At 57.8% G+C, this 15,651-nt stretch overlaps 2 protein-coding genes across 6 annotated transcripts; one reads left to right on the forward strand and one right to left on the reverse strand.

Annotated features, from left to right (window-relative positions):
- Positions 1–205: 205 nt before the first annotated feature.
- On the reverse strand, positions 206–9,218 carry TST (thiosulfate sulfurtransferase). Of its 3 annotated transcripts, none has more exons than XM_029205858.1 (3): positions 7,529–7,630; positions 6,475–7,090; positions 206–676 (listed from the first exon to the last, which is right to left on the reverse strand). In XM_029205858.1, the coding sequence occupies exons 2-3, from the start codon at positions 7,067–7,069 to the stop codon at positions 378–380; spliced, it is 894 nt and encodes a 297-aa protein (XP_029061691.1). In that variant the 5' UTR covers positions 7,070–7,090; positions 7,529–7,630; the 3' UTR covers positions 206–377. The 3 variants fall into 3 exon arrangements, with proteins under 3 accessions (XP_029061691.1, XP_029061690.1, XP_029061689.1); XM_029205857.1 differs by lacking the exon at positions 7,529–7,630 and adding an exon at positions 8,243–9,218 and having other exon boundaries at positions 207–676; XM_029205856.1 differs by lacking the exon at positions 7,529–7,630 and adding an exon at positions 7,744–8,094 and having other exon boundaries at positions 207–676.
- Positions 7,546–15,295, forward strand: MPST (mercaptopyruvate sulfurtransferase). Of its 3 annotated transcripts, none has more exons than XM_029205854.1 (3): positions 7,951–8,121; positions 11,863–12,484; positions 14,717–15,295. In XM_029205854.1, the coding sequence occupies exons 2-3, from the start codon at positions 11,890–11,892 to the stop codon at positions 15,013–15,015; spliced, it is 894 nt and encodes a 297-aa protein (XP_029061687.1). In that variant the 5' UTR covers positions 7,951–8,121; positions 11,863–11,889; the 3' UTR covers positions 15,016–15,295. The 3 variants fall into 3 exon arrangements, with proteins under 3 accessions (XP_029061688.1, XP_029061687.1, XP_029061685.1); XM_029205852.1 differs by having other exon boundaries at positions 8,102–8,217; XM_029205855.1 differs by lacking the exons at positions 11,863–12,484; positions 14,717–15,295 and adding an exon at positions 9,215–9,386 and having other exon boundaries at positions 7,546–8,217.
- The last annotated feature ends 356 nt before the right edge of the window (positions 15,296–15,651 follow it).

A 15,651-nucleotide genomic window follows, 5' to 3' on the forward strand; every position in this document is an offset into this window, starting at 1 on the left:
TGGTACCCCTTCCAGGAAAGGACCCAGCGTGATCCATCTGACAGGCGGCAATAGGCGGCTTCCTTTGCCAAGACTAAGTAATAAAGCAGTGTCCCCAGCGTGTGGGTGGGTGTGGGGGTTCCCTTCCTCGGTGGATTCTAAGGAATCTGAAGGAGAAGGAAACATGGGGTAAGGACGGAACCAAGGGAGAAACGGGCTCACACAGCTACTCGGAAAAGGCCAGTTTTATTCCAGTGTTGTTGGGAAAAGAAGCGCTCTACCCATTAACTCTAAAAACTTGTTCATCTCCTTAGCCGATGAGGCATGGACCAGCTGCGGGCCATGCTGGGGTCACTCCACTGGCAGGAGTTGTGGGCGAGGGTAGGAGAGGCCACTGCTCACGCCTTCCCGCCTTTCCCCTGGGACACCCGGGTCTCCGGGGGGGCCCGGTGGAACCACTCGAACCAGGAGCCGTCATAGATGGCCACATCGGGCTTGCCGCAGAGGTAGGCGGCCAGGGCGATGTGGCAGGCAGTGACACCCTTTCGGCATGTGGCGATGATGGGCTTTGCGAGGTCCACCTTCTTGGCCTCGAACATGGCACGGAGCTCCTCCGGGCTCTTCTCGAAGCCATCCTCCATCAGGAAGTCCATGAAGGGCATGTTGATTGAGCCTTGGATGTGGCCCGAGTCCAGTCCTGGGCAGGGGTAGAGGACAAAAGGAAGGACAGGGTTAGGAGCGACACAGTGGATGGGGGTAAGTGGGGCCTGGAGGTCACAATCAACCGTGGCTACAAGGAGCGGGAGCTTTGCAAATAAAAATAACATCTTTGCCCTTCTCAGAGCTCAATTTATTCCAGCCCTACCTACATCCACTGCTCATGACACCACACCCCCACACCAAAATCTGCCTTGAAGCAGGAATGTCCTACCTGCTTGAGAGGACAGGGAGGAGTCCTGGCTCTACCATCTACTAACCTTTACCTTGGGCAAATTGCTTCACTTCTCTGAACCTCAGTTTTCTCATCTGTAAAATGGGCTCAGTGGTACGTACCTATCTCATAGGGTTGTGGAGAACAGCAAATGGGATGATGACTGCAAATGCTATGGGCTATTGCTGAGAACACGGTGGTGAAGGGGAGACACAGCCCAGGCTCTCAGGGAGGTTAGTCTAGCAAGGAAGATAGAGGTTAAACACATAACCACATAATTCACTAAATATAATGTCACGCCATTTTACAGACGAGTACGCCGAGGCTTGGCAAAGTGAAAAGGCTAGCCTGAGGCCACACAGAGAGGCAAAGGCAGATCCAGGATTACACCGAGGCCCGTGGTTTTCCTGTCAAGCACACAGTGTGGAAAGAGCCTGTGACTTGGTTTTAGACGTAAGTTCAAATCCCAGCTCTGCCACTTGCTGGCAAGGTGACCTCAAGCAAGTCACATAACCTCTCTGAGCCTCAGTATCCCCGTGGGTAAAGTGGGAATGAGTGCATGTGTAAGGGCTGTTGTATAGGGTAAAGCACTGACTTACTACAGCTGGCCGAGCCGCCCTCGGATGCTGCTGCTTCTCCACCACTTCCCCACCTACGATGGGGTACAGGTGAGAATGGGGGCAGTGTGGTCCCTCCAGGACCTTCCTAGCAGCCCTGAGAGGCTTTGACGGAAGCAGAATGGGGGCTAGGATAGCTCCAGGGTCCATTCCAGAAGCCTCTCTGCACCCAGGAAGGCCCCCTGCCAAATCTGCCTTCAGAATAGCCAGCATGTGGGGCAAATGGGGCTGGGCCATGGCCAGAGCTTGTGCCACGTGCAGACCCAAGGCCTAGGTCACTCCTTGTCCCCAAGCGCCCTACACCCTGGCACACTGGGCACTGGGAGGGGGGCCCGAGGAAGGTTGGGGTGTCTCTTTGGGCTCCCCTTCCTCCAAAATTCCCCACTTAACCCAGACTGTGGGGCAGGGCAGGACCAGACTGGGCAGCAGTGGGAGGGAAAGGACCTGACTGGGGGTAATCAGGGCACCAGTGTGCAGCCAGGCATGTCCTGCACATCTGAGCCTCAGTTCCCCACCTTTGAAATGGGGAGATAACTCCACCTTCCTCACAGGCTTGTTGGGAAGTCAGCTTCTGCAGATGAAAACCCCCAATGACTGTGGGCACCCAGGAGGTGAGCAATCATGCCAGCAAAGTCCCATTCTCCTCGCCCCGAAGACAAAGATGATTCAAAATTTGCTGGCACGAATCAAGCGCTCCTTTGATTGACTAGATGTCCTGACTTATAAATTTTTTTTTTAAAGGATTTCCCTTTTTTTTTTAACTTTTCCCTTTTTTTTGCCTGCATTGGGTCTTTGTTGCTGCGCACGGGCTTTCTCTAGTTGCGGCAAGCGGGGCTACTCTTCGTTGCGGTGCGCAGGCTTCTCATTGCAGTGGCTTCCCTTTGCTGCAGAGTATGGGCTCTAGGCGTGCGGGCTTCAGCATTTGTGGCACGCAGGCTCAGTAGTTGTGGCTCGCGGGCTCTAGAGCGCAGGCTCAGTAGTTGTGGCGCACGGGCTTAGTTGCTCTGCAGCATGTGGGATCTTCCTGGACCAGGGCTCGAACCCATGTCCCCTGCATTGGCAGGCAGATTCTTAACCACTGCGCCACCAGGGAAGTCCCCTGACTTATAAAATTATAGTGATTTCTTCCTGTTGTGATTTCACTTTTTGCCTGGAAACTTTGATCTAAGATCAGATGTGTACTGACCCTACCAATGAAGGGCAATTGGTCTGTTGGCTTCAAAGGTGTTCTTTTCCAAGAAACCCAACTTTAAAATATTTCAAGGAGTTCCCTGGTGGCCTAGTGATTAGGATTCCATGCTTTCACTGCTGGGGCCCAGGTCAACCCTTGGTCGGGGAACTGAAATCCCACCACAAAAAGAAAAAGTTTCAGTACCCAGGCCGTGGGCTGGATTTAAGTGCATTGAAGAGCACAAGTGTTTGTTGAGTCCTGAACGCTGTTTTGTTTCTTTCCACCCATCCCTGATGAAACAGCTTTATTGTTTTCTTCTAATTAATAAAAGGCACCACTCTGAGTAAAGAAGTTGGGGGCAGGGCGTTCTACAGACTCCAGCCCCCACACTGGGCCAGCATCGGGAGGTGGGAGCCTTCCCTTTCTGCCAGGGAAGGCTCAGGACCTGTCTGAGGAATTTAAATGAGCAGGAACTGGCCGCCTTCATGGGGGGAGGGCTGAGATGAACTTGGCCAGAGAACCTCGGAGAACAGCCAACGAGAGGAAAGGCGCTTGGCGCCCAGGGACAAGGGCTCCTGCTGCTGTTCCAAGTCCAGCTTCAGCTGCAGGCTGGTGGCTCTCCCTGGCCCCAGCAGGCGTGCCACCAAGCTCAAAACCTCTGGCACCAGACAATGGGCTATCTCAAGAACTTTATCTTCCTCAATCCTCACTGAGCTGGGGAGAGAGATGAGCCTCCTGGCACGAATGGGGGGCCCAGGCCCAGAGAGGTGAGGTAACTTGCCCCATGACACACAGCACAGGTGTGATGTGCAGTCAGGTGTGCCCAACCCCAAAGCCTGAGCCTTCCTGGAAAGAGTGGCTGAAGCAGGGGAATGGCTGAGATGACCTCTCCTGATGCCTGCTCAGAGGTCTGGGACTTGATGTTCCAGCTTTGGGCAAGGAGATGCTAGTCTAGTTGGTGAATTAGCATCCCTCGGGTCACTGATAGGTATGGGTTTTCAAGGCCAGGAAAACCTGTGTAGCTCTTTCTTGCTTTCGTCCTAAAGACACTAAGGAACCCAGTGCAGGCAGCCCCAGTGGGCAGCCCCCAACCCTGGCGGCTGGGAGGTTCCTCAGCACTCCCCCTGATCCCCACCCCAGTCCCCATCCCTGGGAGGAGACACAGGCAGGAGCCATACAACCCCATGATGCAATACGAAGCAACACCTGGAAGCTATGACCTTTCCCCGCCACCCTCCAACCCCATCCCCGTGTTTGCTTACACAGCAGTGGCCTTGGGAAATAACACCACTTTGATCCTGCGACTGGGGTCAAGTCTTGGCCTCTGTGTCTGGATAGAGAAGTTTCTGCTCCCTTTCCCCACCTGCAAAGTGGGACCACTTTGAACCCCCGCCTGCCTCCCCTGTCGGGCTGCTGTAGGTACCCGGGGGAGAATATATATAAAGTGTCCTGCAAATAATAGTACGCATTAGGGGGTCAATACCCTCCCTCTTCACCCTCACGGACCCCCCACCTGGGGTGGGCGGTGGGGAGGAAAAGAGAATAAGGTTTATAAAGACACTGAGCTGGATCAACTCCCACCTCTGTTCCCTCCCTTTCCCCAAGGCTCCTACAAGGTAAGTGGTGTCCCTTTCATTAGGAGGAGGATTCAGAGGTGGAGGGAACCGCCCGAGACCACACCAGGATGTAAACTCAGGTCTGTCTGACTCTCACCTTTTGCCCCTTACAAACAGGACTGAAGGCACTGGGGGCACAAAACTGAGGCCAGAGGGGAAATTACTCGCCTGAAAGCGGCAGGAAGTGGCTGTCGGGTTTCTAAGGCCCTGTTTCCAGCTCCTCTTGGGGGTCTTTCCTTCCAGGGACACCCACACTTCCCTGGATGTTACATCTGGACAGTTGAGCCCACGGGGTGCCTCTGTGATCCCACCACAAGCGGGGGACTGTGAACTCAGCAGAGCCCCACGTGCCCTAATATTCCCCAAATGTCTTGTACGGGAGGCTTTCCAAGCAGCCCGGCCTTTGCACAGGTCCTCATCCTTCTCAAAATACCTTTCCAGCCACTGCTGCATTTAATAAATACACAGCCAGGTGGGTAGGGCTGGCATTACTCTTTTCATTTTATAAGGGAACCCAAAGAGGCCAAGCAATTAACTGATTGAGGTCCCAGCACAAAGGAGGAGCAGGGCTTAAACTGGGGTCCATGCTCCTTGGTCTCCAGATGGGAACTGGAGGAGGGGGGAAGCGGGCCACGGAGAAGGGGAGGGACTTTAGAATTCAGGGCTTTCAGGAGGTCTTACCTGCAGCCGCAGGCTTTTCCCCTCTCTGAGCCTCAGTTTCCTCATCTCTAAACTGGGAGTAAGGAGATGGGATCTGGCGTCTCTAAACTCTCCCTTTACTTATTCTGTCTGTTTCAGAGCAAGATGGGGAGCAGCTAGAGAAACAATTCCACCTCTCCTCCCTCCAGCGGCAGCTTAAGTCCCAAGGAGTGAAGGTGCCTTGAACCAAGGCCAGGAGGAGGCTGCAGGAGCTCCGTGCCAGGAGTCTCTGGAAGGTGCTAAACAAACTTGAATCTTCCAACTCCAGAACTTCAGAGAGCAAGCTGGGCAGGAAGAACACGGGGCTTGGAGAAAGCCACGATGGGGAGGGCAGAGCCCCGCGCTTTCCACTAACTACCCAAGTGGGCTTGACCTACTCCTTCCTCTGTGCACCACAGCCTCTCTTCTGACTGAAGAGGTGACCTTTCAGGCCCTCCAGCTCTAAGAGTGTTGGAAGCAGCTTTCACAGCGCTCTCTCCTCAGATGCGCAGAAAGGAAGGGATTTTTCAACAAGTTAGTCCAAACGTTGCACAGCAGTTGGATTCCACAGAGGCGCCCTGACTGAGGACAGAGCCGCAGCCCCCTCCAGCCATCCTGAGGGCTCAGCCAGCCTGGGCCCCGAGAGACCCTGAGAGCAGTGAGGTCCTGGCCACCAGAGGTGTCCAGGCAGGGGCTGGAGGGCGCCCAGAAGGGGTGATGGCAAGACTTCTGTGGTCCTCTCTGTTAGGAGTTTCTAGCTAGAACTCAGCATTTCCTCTCCTGAGACTCCCCCCACCTCCAGCAGCGTAACCCTCCCCCCACACACACACACCCTTTGTCCAAAGGAGAGAACTCATGAGCCATCTCCCTAAAGATGCCTAGCGGAAGGGCTCCCTGCTGGCCCTGGGAGGTGGGGAGTGGGCAGAATGATGGTGCATCCTGGTTTAGAGCACTGGTTTGAAACTAGGCAGCACTGGGTTCAAATCCTAACTCTGCCACTTAACTGAGCAAGTAACTTAAGGAAGGTCAGGGGGTCCAGGAGAGCTGGAGGGAGGGATGGGGTGCTGGGGAAGAGCATTGTTCATGTCTCTAAGAATTTCTGAAGAACTAGAGAGGTCCTGAGGAAGCTTCTGTTCAGCGACGCATGTGTGGCTCACGGACACTTTTGGGCATGTGGTGGAGCTAACGCCTGGGCATGGATGTGGGTGGATATGTCGTCAGTCACCTCTGCTGACGCCACTCCATACAGATGCTAGGTCGCGCCTTAGCATGTGGCTATGGGAACACATGTGTACGTCCTCATGCATCAGAGCTTGCAAAGCCTTTAGGTTGGGCTCTACCCTCTCATTTTACAGATGGAAAGACTGAGGCCCGCATGGGGGTACTGAGGGCAAAACCTGGAGAGGGTCTCAGACATCCTACTTCCCATCTCTCCATTGGGCATTGCTCCCCTGGGACCATCCCCACCACGGGGACACCTACCTACTGCATCTGGCTCCGGCTGCGTGCCCAGGTACCGCCCTTGGGCCCGTGAATCCACCAGCTGGAACCTCTTCGATTCGAGGTTCTCCAGCACCTGCTCGTAGGTCTTGAGCAGGGAGCGGTCCAGTGTGGCTTTGAAGACAGCTGGCTCTGGGCGTGAGGGCTCAGATGTCACCGGGTGGCCCTCCTTCAGCCAGTTCCGGAAGCCACCATTGAGCACGGACACGGTGCGGTGGCCAAACACGCGGAACATCCACCAGACCCGCGGCGCGTAGAAGCTGCCCGAGGTGTCGCCATCGTATACCACCACGTGCGTGTCGTTGCTGATGCCCAGGCTGCCCACGTAGTCGGCGAAGCCCGCCTTGCTGGGCAGCATCATCTCGTAGGGCGACGCTCTGTCCCGGCACTCCTCTATGTCAAAGAAGGAGGCGCCGGGCACATGGCGCTCTAGGTATTCCTTGCGGGCCTCGCGGGTGCCCGGCGAGTACCAGGAGGCGTCCAGCACTCGAAGGCCAGGGCCCAGCCTGCCAGCCCGGACGGACTCCGCCAGCCACTTGGTGGAGACCAGCGCCCGGTACAGCACCTGCTGAACCATGGTTTCAGCTCTCCGTATCACCTGGCGCGGGTGGGAACCAGGAAAGAGACCGGCAATGAGGACTGTGGGTTCAGTGGGGTGGGGCCTGGGAGGAGGAGCTTTTTGCCCACTGCACTCCCCCACGGGTGTCGTGTTTACAGCAATCAGGCAGTGGGGTTAGGTTTGCAGATTCCCTAAGGAAAGCCTGCTTCCGCCGCTCTCTGCTACCCCCTCCCGCGCAGAAGGGGCTGGGGCAAGCGGGCTCCAGATGGACGAGTTGGCGGGGAGGGTGTCTGGCCCCAGAAGCTACAATACTCGCCCTCAGGATCCTGCCAGAGAGTGCGGCGAAAAGATGTCCAAGATGGGGGAAGAAGGCATCTTGGGCTTAGAGCCCCCTTTCCTGGTAGGGTAGGGGAGTGGGCGCATGGGGAAGGGTTCGCACACGCCCTCACCCTCGCCCCCGCCTCTCGTCTAGCAAACCTTCCTGCGGCCTCTCAGCAACCTGGGCTCGCCCGCCTCCTGAATGCCTGAGTCCGGCCCGGTCCAGTGCCCTCTGCCCCAGTTGGGTCCAGGGTTCCCGGGGCACCCCGCCCCGCTCTCGCCAGGGACCCTCCCCTGGATGGCAGGTGGTCCGGTCGGCGGCCCAATCCCGAGCGGCCCGGGCGCCTGCCTCCGCCCCACGCCGCCGCACTCACTCGCCCTTGCCGCCGCCCCGGCGCTCACCCCTGCGGGCTGGAGAAGTTGGCAGGTTCAAACCCTGAGCCCGCAACTCCCCGGCCGGCCCACACCATCGCGCCGCCGCCTGGGGGTGGATCGCGCGCCGCCCTCCCTGCCCCGCGCCCCCGACGCCGCGCCGCGCCCGCCCCCGGCCACCCCCCGGGCTCGTGCCGCCTCTCGGACCCCCGAGGATGCGCCGGGGGCGCCGGGCGGCGCAGGGGCGGTGCGGAGCGGGGCTGGGCGGCGCGGGCACCCCCCCTCCCACGGCCTGGCCAGTGGAAGGCGCCAGCAGCTGAGGGTTCCGAGTGGCCTCGGGGTGGGCTGTGCCGGAGTCTCCTCCCTTTGGCCGGCCGCAGGTTGGTGGCGGGAGCGGGGGACAGCTGAGAGCGCGGGGAGGGGGCGCTCTGCGCTGGGCCATGGCCGAAACCGGAAGCCGGGAGCCCGAGACTGGGGTAACTGCTGCGGCGCTGCACTTGCCTTTCTTTAGGGGGAGGTCGATCGTCCGGGTGCGCGGCTCAGGGCTCCCCCGCGGGGCCTGAGCGGAGCAAGGGGCCGCAGTCTCGGAGGGAAGGCACGCCCCTGGCTTCACTCTAACGTTGGCTGTCCGCGGCAGCTGGGGGCGGCCCGCAGGGTGGGGTCGGGGTGAGTGGCAGGGGGAGGGGGACGGGGGGGGCGGGATCACCTGGTGCTAGCGGAGAGGGTAGGAGGGAGGAGGACTAATAAAGCCTGACGGAGAAGCCAGGGAGGCCAGCTGACCCAGAGGCTCCAGGAGGACAAACTGGCAAAGAACTTGCTAGAGTGAAATGGAGCTAACATTTGTCAAGGCCTGCTTGGCGAGGCACTTTACTGGGTACTCCCACGGGTGTCACTTCCCACAACAACCCTGCGGAGTAGGCAAGAAACTTATTTAAAGACCAGAGAGAGAGGCCCAGCGAGTTGCCTAGCGGCCTGCGGTGGCAGTGAGGCCAGGCTGTTTAAGCCCGATGGGAAACCCACCTGGCAGGGGCTACTTTTGTTTACCTTGCTCATCCCTGAAGCCACATACTTTTAAAACGCTGCCTTTGTCCTTAATTTAACCTATTTCATTGTGAATGTATATAATTTAATTTTTAACGGTGGCTGTGTTTAACAACCAGTTGGCCTAATTCCTGCAAATCTAACAACTGGTTCTTGGGAGCTGGTGGGGACACCATTGCCCCTACTCAGCTTTTACATATGCTGTTATACATGCCTGGAATGCTCCTCTCATCCCCCTTTAAAAAATTCTTTTTATTCTGAAACAATTATATTCTCACCGAAAGTTGCAAAAATTCATACTTTGATAAGCATTTACCCAGGGAGTCCTCTGAGCTTTGTGCTTTGCCGTCAAGGGAGAGAGGGTGCCAGGAAGGGCGAGACTGGGGAAGGCCTTGCAGAATGCCCAGTCTGACTGGAGCCCTCTTATTCCAGGGCCCACCCCAGATGGCAGCCTGGGACTCACCCTTCCCCTAGCACAGTTGTGTACACTCTGGAGACGGGCCTGGGGCTGTCCTGTTTGTCTTGGGGTCCTCGACTCCCGGAGAGGGCCTGGGGACCTGGTCCACACCCTTCAGTGACACACACAGCCTGCTCTTCCGGAGCCTCCTCTACCTCCCACGGTCCTTTCTGAGAACTGCCAATCCAGCATAGGGGGCAGCGTGTGTGTGTGTGTGTGTGTGTGTGTGTGTGTGTGTCTGTGTGTGTGTGTGTGTGTGTCTGTGTGGCAGGATGAGCCACCTATGAAGTAACTTTGAAGAAATAATGGGATTTTTTTTTGCGGTACGCGGGCCTCTCACTGTTGTGGCCTCTCCCACTGCGGAGCACAGGCTCGGGACGTGCAGGCTTAGCGGCCATGGCTCACGGGCCCAGCCGCTCCACGGCATGTGGGATCTTCCCGGACCGGGGCACGAACCCGTGTCCCCTGCATCGGCAGGCGGACTCTCAACCACTGCGCCACCAGGGAAGCCCGAAGCTGTTTTTAATGATGATTAAAACCAGCCATGTGCAGGGCATTATGGTGGCGCCTCAACGTTCATTATTTAACCTCACTGTAAGAGGTGAAGGTTGGAAGCTCCACTCTAAGAAATGGAAATGGCGCAAGGACCCTCACATGCCCACTTTCACACTCCTAGTTAAGCAGGGGAGTGGATTTGCACTGATTTGGAGGGGCTCTGGCTCCAAAATCAGGGTTCTTTCCACTCTAAACAGATCCTTGGGGAAAACACCAAGGAGCCCCAAGAATGGGGAGGGGGCAGGGGCCGCTGTGGTTCACAATGGGGTCTTCAAGTGGGGGCCCGCTGTATCCCCCAAAATTATCTAGCTGCGGCGGAATCCACAGGCACTGCACTGGGATCGCTCCTTAGCCAAAGCCTCTTTGGCAGCCTCACCCTGAAGGTCAAACTGTGGTTTCCAGTTTGAGCACAGCAAATCAGTTTGGACTTCCCCTCCTCCCACCTTCCCCAGCCTTCCCACCCCAGGCTGAGCTAGCGGCCCCCCTGTGCTCCCACTGAATTCCAGAAATTCTGCAATTATGTTGTCTCTTGAGCAGGCCTGTGGCTGCCTTAACTCCCAGGGCCGGACAAAGTCAAGAGTTTCTTAGTGTCCAGCATAGGGCCTGGCCACGTGGAAAACATGGTTCCAAAAAGCCAGGCTGCAGTGAGACTGCAGGAGGGCGCTGGGCACCAGGTAATCCGCTGTGGACTCCTTAGGCCCTGGTCGTCATTGACCTGGGGCTGGGGAATAAGTCTAGCCTGAGAAGTTGCAACCCGGCTGCAAATCCTGAGCCTGCCCCTGACCAGCTCTGTGACCGAGGGCAAGGCATATCTCTAGCCACCAGTGGTCTTATTCAGAAACAGGCAACCCCACAGTCACTACTGAAGGCTGTGGTGCTCATTAGTATATGGCCCGCAGGGGCACTCCACAACACGCTCCGTTCTCTACCCACCCCCTTCCCCTTGGCGCCAGGGCTGCCTGGTACGAATGCAAGGTTGCGCCCTGCACAGGGGGTGCATGGCTGGAGGGTGAGTGGAGCTGACCTGCAGCTCACACTCCACTCACCCAGCCCCATACCCTGGTGAGGCTCTGCCTCTGCCTGGCTGAAGGGGCACCTTTCTCTACCCTGCCCAAAGGCACCTACTGGACAGGGCGGATGGTGGCGGGGGTGGGGGGTGGGGGGGGGTGGGGGAAGGTGCTTGCCTAGGCGCTTTGCACGTTTGGAGCATCCCTGGAGCACCTCTGCCCTGGAAGGCCGTGAGTTGACTTGTCATGGTGCGCTGGTGAACTGCTGTACTCTGAGCTACTGGCCCGCAAGGGAGAGGAGGGGCCGGGAGGGAGTGAGGCCCTAAGTCACTATTTCCAGAGAGGAAACTCCAGGGGCAAAATCTGACCTTGCTGGACTGCCTGGTGTGAAGCCTGGCACCACCACTACTTCTTAGCTGTTGACCTTGGTCCAGTTAGTGCACTTCTGTGAACTTCAGTGTCCCCTCTGTGAAACAGTGAGGAGAAAAGCTACCTTCTTGAGGCTACTCATGCAGCAAATAATTGAGAGCCTCCCCTGTGTTCTGCAGTGGTGTGAGAATTAACGGGCACATGGGGAGGACTCAGTCAATTCCAGCTGCTAGTCCTCTGAGGCCGTTTATATAAATGATTGATGAATGAGTGAATTCCACCAGGGACCTTGGCTGATTGCAAGCAAAGCTGAGCTACGTCTTAGGGAGGGACTTTGCCCCTACTTGCCTTAAAGTGCCAGTGGGGCCTTCCCCTGCTTGGGCCCTCTCCCTACCCACCCCGCAGCAAGCACCGGTGAGGGCCCCCGCCAAGGGGTCACGGTCATTCGGTCACTGTGTATATATCCAAGGCTTGGCAGGAAAACAGAGGGGAGGTCCCGGTGACCGACATCTGCCTCTGGGTTCACCACCGCTGGTTTTCCGCATTCCCTGGACTCTGACCTCCCTGGGCTCCACCGCCCCTTCCGGCCCTGGCCGCAGCCCCGCCCCAGTCCCAACGACACAGGCGTTTCCCACCCCCGGCCCGGCCGGCCTCTTCCTCGATTCCCTCCTGACATCCTCCTTGTCGGCCAGACCTGCAGCCCCAGTGTCGCCGCCGCCATGGCCTCGCAGCAGCTCTTCCGCGCGCTCGTGTCGGCGCAGTGGGTGGCCGAAGCGCTCCGGGCCCCGCGGGCCGGGCAGCCCCTGCAGCTACTCGACGCCTCCTGGTACCTGCCCAAGCTGGGCCGTGACGCGCACCGCGAGTTCGAGGAGCGCCACATCCCGGGCTCCGCCTTCTTTGACATCGACCAGTGCAGCGACCGCACGTCGCCCTACGACCACATGCTGCCCAGGGCTGCGCACTTTGCCGAGTACGCGGGCCGCCTGGGCGTGAGCGCCTCTACCCACGTCGTGGTCTACGACGCCAGCGATCAGGGCCTCTACTCGGCGCCGCGTGTCTGGTGGATGTTCCGCGCCTTCGGCCACCGCACCGTGTCGGTTCTCGACGGCGGCCTCCGCAACTGGTTGCTTCAGGGCCTCCCGCTGAGTGCGGGCAAGAGCCGCCCAGAGCCCTCAGAGTTCCACGCGGTGCTGGACCCCGCCTACGTCAAGACGTACGAGGACATCAAGGAGAATCTCGAATCCCGGCGCTTCCAGGTGGTGGACGCCCGCGCCGCTGGCCGCTTCCGGGGCACCGAGCCCGAGCCCCGAGAAGGTAACCCCGATGTGCGAGGGGCCCGGGAGGTCCCTGGGGTGCGGGGTCAGGCGCACCTTGAGCACTGCCCTCGCCTCGCCCTTGCCTTTAAAGGCCACCGCGTGGGGTGGGGGCCGAGAATTGCTTTCTAGTCGCCTCACTGGCGTTATTCTAAAGTAGGGGCAATAATACTTGTTCCACCTCCACCCCAAACTAGTTGGGAACCCAGGGGGCCCAGTATAAGTGTGAGAACCCAAACAGCCCCACCCCAGTACTATGGTTGTAGGGGTCACTGCCAAATAGGAGGGGTGGGCAGGCGCAGTTGAGGAAGAGCCCCAAAGAGAGGGGGCTTGATCAGGTGTAGGACCATCTCTGAGGAGGATGAAGCCGGGGAAGAGGAGTCTGGGGTGGAGAGTGAAAGGCCCTCAGAGGGACCAGAGTCGTGCAGAGGGCAGGATAGAGCGGCGCTAAGTAGAGAGAGAGGTAGCTGCCCCAGGTTGGAGCGGAAATGAATAGAGTGTGGCTGCCCGCCTGGGTTGGGGCAGGGCCTTCTGCCCATGGGCTGGGGTTCCCCGGGCAAGGAGCAGAGGTGGGGAGGGGTCCCCACAACGCAGGTGGGTCAGTGACCCCTTTGGTGTGAGCTTTTTAGATGGGTACTGTTATCATACCGAAGGGGAAATGGAACCTTAGAATGGCTGCCTTGCCCCAGATCTCAGGAAGCAGCCAGGCATTGAACTCCAGTACCTTTACCTGCAGTGAACAGCCAGTAATCCCCCAGCCATTTGTCTCGTGTCCGCTTCGAGGCGGGTGCAAGGATCTTGCCATTTCCTCTGGGAAGCTCTCCCTGAAGGGCATCCCCCATTCCCCTGCATCAGGATTGGATGGAGCTTCTGTTTTGTTTCTAGAGTAGCTTGGGTTCACCCTGTCCTAGCACTGTTTGGGGTGACCTGAGGGCCACCATGCTCCCAGCGCATCCTAAAGACTAACCCAGTAGCTGGACGGAGTCGATACCCCAGAGAGATCTGGTGAATTCACAAGGTCCCTGCTACACGGAACCCTGCAGAGCTGTTGACATAAGGTCAAACTGCAGGAAACTGCTGATAGCCAACCATTTTTTATTTTTTAACATCTTTATTGGAGCATAATTGCTTTACAATGGTGTGTTAGTTTCTGCTTTATAACAAAGTGAATCAGCTATATGTATACATATATCCCCATATCTCTTCCCTCTTGCATCTCCCTCCCTCCCACCCTCCCTATCCCACCCCTCCAGGCGGTCACAAAGCACCGAGCTGATCTCCCTGTGCTATGCCAGCCAACCATTTTTGAACCTACATCGGTGGCAGTTTAAGACGGTTCAGCCTAATGGGGATGCCGCCTTGAACCTGTGGGGCACTTCAGCTCAGCCCCCTGGGTGGGGGTGGGGCTGGGGGGGGTGGTGGAGCAGCATAGGGCAGCGAACCAGAGCCAGACCTGGCTTCAGAACCCTGCCGCAGGTCGCACCGGCTGTGTGACGTCTGGCAGGTCACCTAATCTTGGAACTGCAGCTTCTGCATGTCAGTCAGGGCAGAACACAGAGCTTAAAGGATGAAGTGAGGGTCAAATGAGAGCAAGTGTGTAAAGCACTTAGTTCCGTGTTTGCACACACAGGATGCACTCAAGAAACGGGAAGTGATAAAATTAACATGTGCTTCCCTGGCTGTGGCTCTTTACAGGGGTGCTTAACGCTTACCTCAAGCAGGCTTGCTCATTCGTAAAACGGGAGCTAACAGTAAACACCCAGCAGGCCTGTTGTCAGGGTGGCTGAGCTGATTTGTGTACAGGCTCCATCTAAATCAGTGGAGAATATCACCGTCCCCATCGTCCCCACTCCACAGCCTCAGACCTGGCCAAGCGCGCCTCTAATTTGCCACATCGGTCCGGCAGGGAGGTTCCCTTGCTTGGTGGGGTTCGAGGTATGGGGACAGCCCTCCTCTGACAGTAGCCACCCTGGGTTCAGAGCTGAGGCCTGGGTTCAAATTCCAGGCAGCAGTCTGCTAGATGCGTGACTTTGGACAGTTGCGAACTTCAGCATCTCCGCCTGTAGAACGGGGATTCCTGTAAACAGTGCCCGGGCTTCCTGGCTGTGAGGACTGTATGAGACGATGCTTACAGAGGGTTTAGCGCCGTGGCTGCATGGAAGGCTCTCAGTACTGCAGGGGCCATTCATACTGCCCTTGTATTTGTTCCCTGCATCTCGCGCTCCCGCTGCAGGCATCGAACCCGGCCACATCCCTGGCACTATCAACATCCCCTTCACGGAATTCATGACCAAGGAGGGCTTGGAGAAGAGCCCCGAGGAGATCCGCCGCCTCTTCCAGGACAAGAAGGTGGACCTGTCCCAGCCCCTGGTGGCCACGTGCGGCTCCGGTGTCACAGCCTGTCACGTGGCCCTGGGGGCCTACCTCTGCGGCAAGCCTGATGTGCCCCTCTATGACGGCTCCTGGGTGGAGTGGTACATGCGCGCCCAGCCCGAGGATGTCATCTCCGAGGGCCGGGGGAAGACCCACTGAGGCTTGGCGGGACACAGGAAGCTCGGGTGACACCCAGCCACCAGCAGTGCCCAGCCTGGTGGTTCTGACTCTGCTTTGACCAGTATAGGGTTTCTTCCTCCAACCCAGGTGGTGCATAGGGTGACATCCCAGAGGCCAGCAATTCCACTGCCTCGTGGGCTCTCAGTGGAGGCAGCAGAGAAGGTGGTGGCGGGAACAGGGGGAGGGGAGCTGCCCACGTGGTGCTGAGCTGGAGCCCCACCTCCCCTCTATTGAGGAAATAAAACAGCCAAGTGCTAAATCCTTCTAACTGGGGCTGCCTCAGCTTTCCTCGGCTCTTTGGCCAGTGGCTCCAACATGCCCAGCGAGGGAGCTTCGTGGAGCTGGAGGGTCTTGAGGACGCTGTCCCTGCCTTCTGAGCGGTGCTGAGGTCCCAGAGCCCTTCCAGTCCTGTGACTGAATGTCTCCCAGCGAACTGTCTTCTACTTCTACTTCTATGGCTGGGGTCTCCCTTCTGGCTTCTGGGCTATTTAAGGTGCATCTGCTGTGCTCTGTCTGGAATCACACCCAAACACCCCCTGCAGGTAAGCCATACATCTCATTTCAAGACAGAGATGGTTCCAGAACTCAATGGGAAGCTATCCCACGCTGTGGAGT

This window comes from Monodon monoceros, unplaced genomic scaffold (assembly GCF_005190385.1).
Source record: "Monodon monoceros isolate NGI ecotype Baffin Bay Population unplaced genomic scaffold, NGI_Narwhal_1 Super_Scaffold_6, whole genome shotgun sequence".
Classification (NCBI taxonomy): domain Eukaryota; kingdom Metazoa; phylum Chordata; class Mammalia; order Artiodactyla; family Monodontidae; genus Monodon; species Monodon monoceros.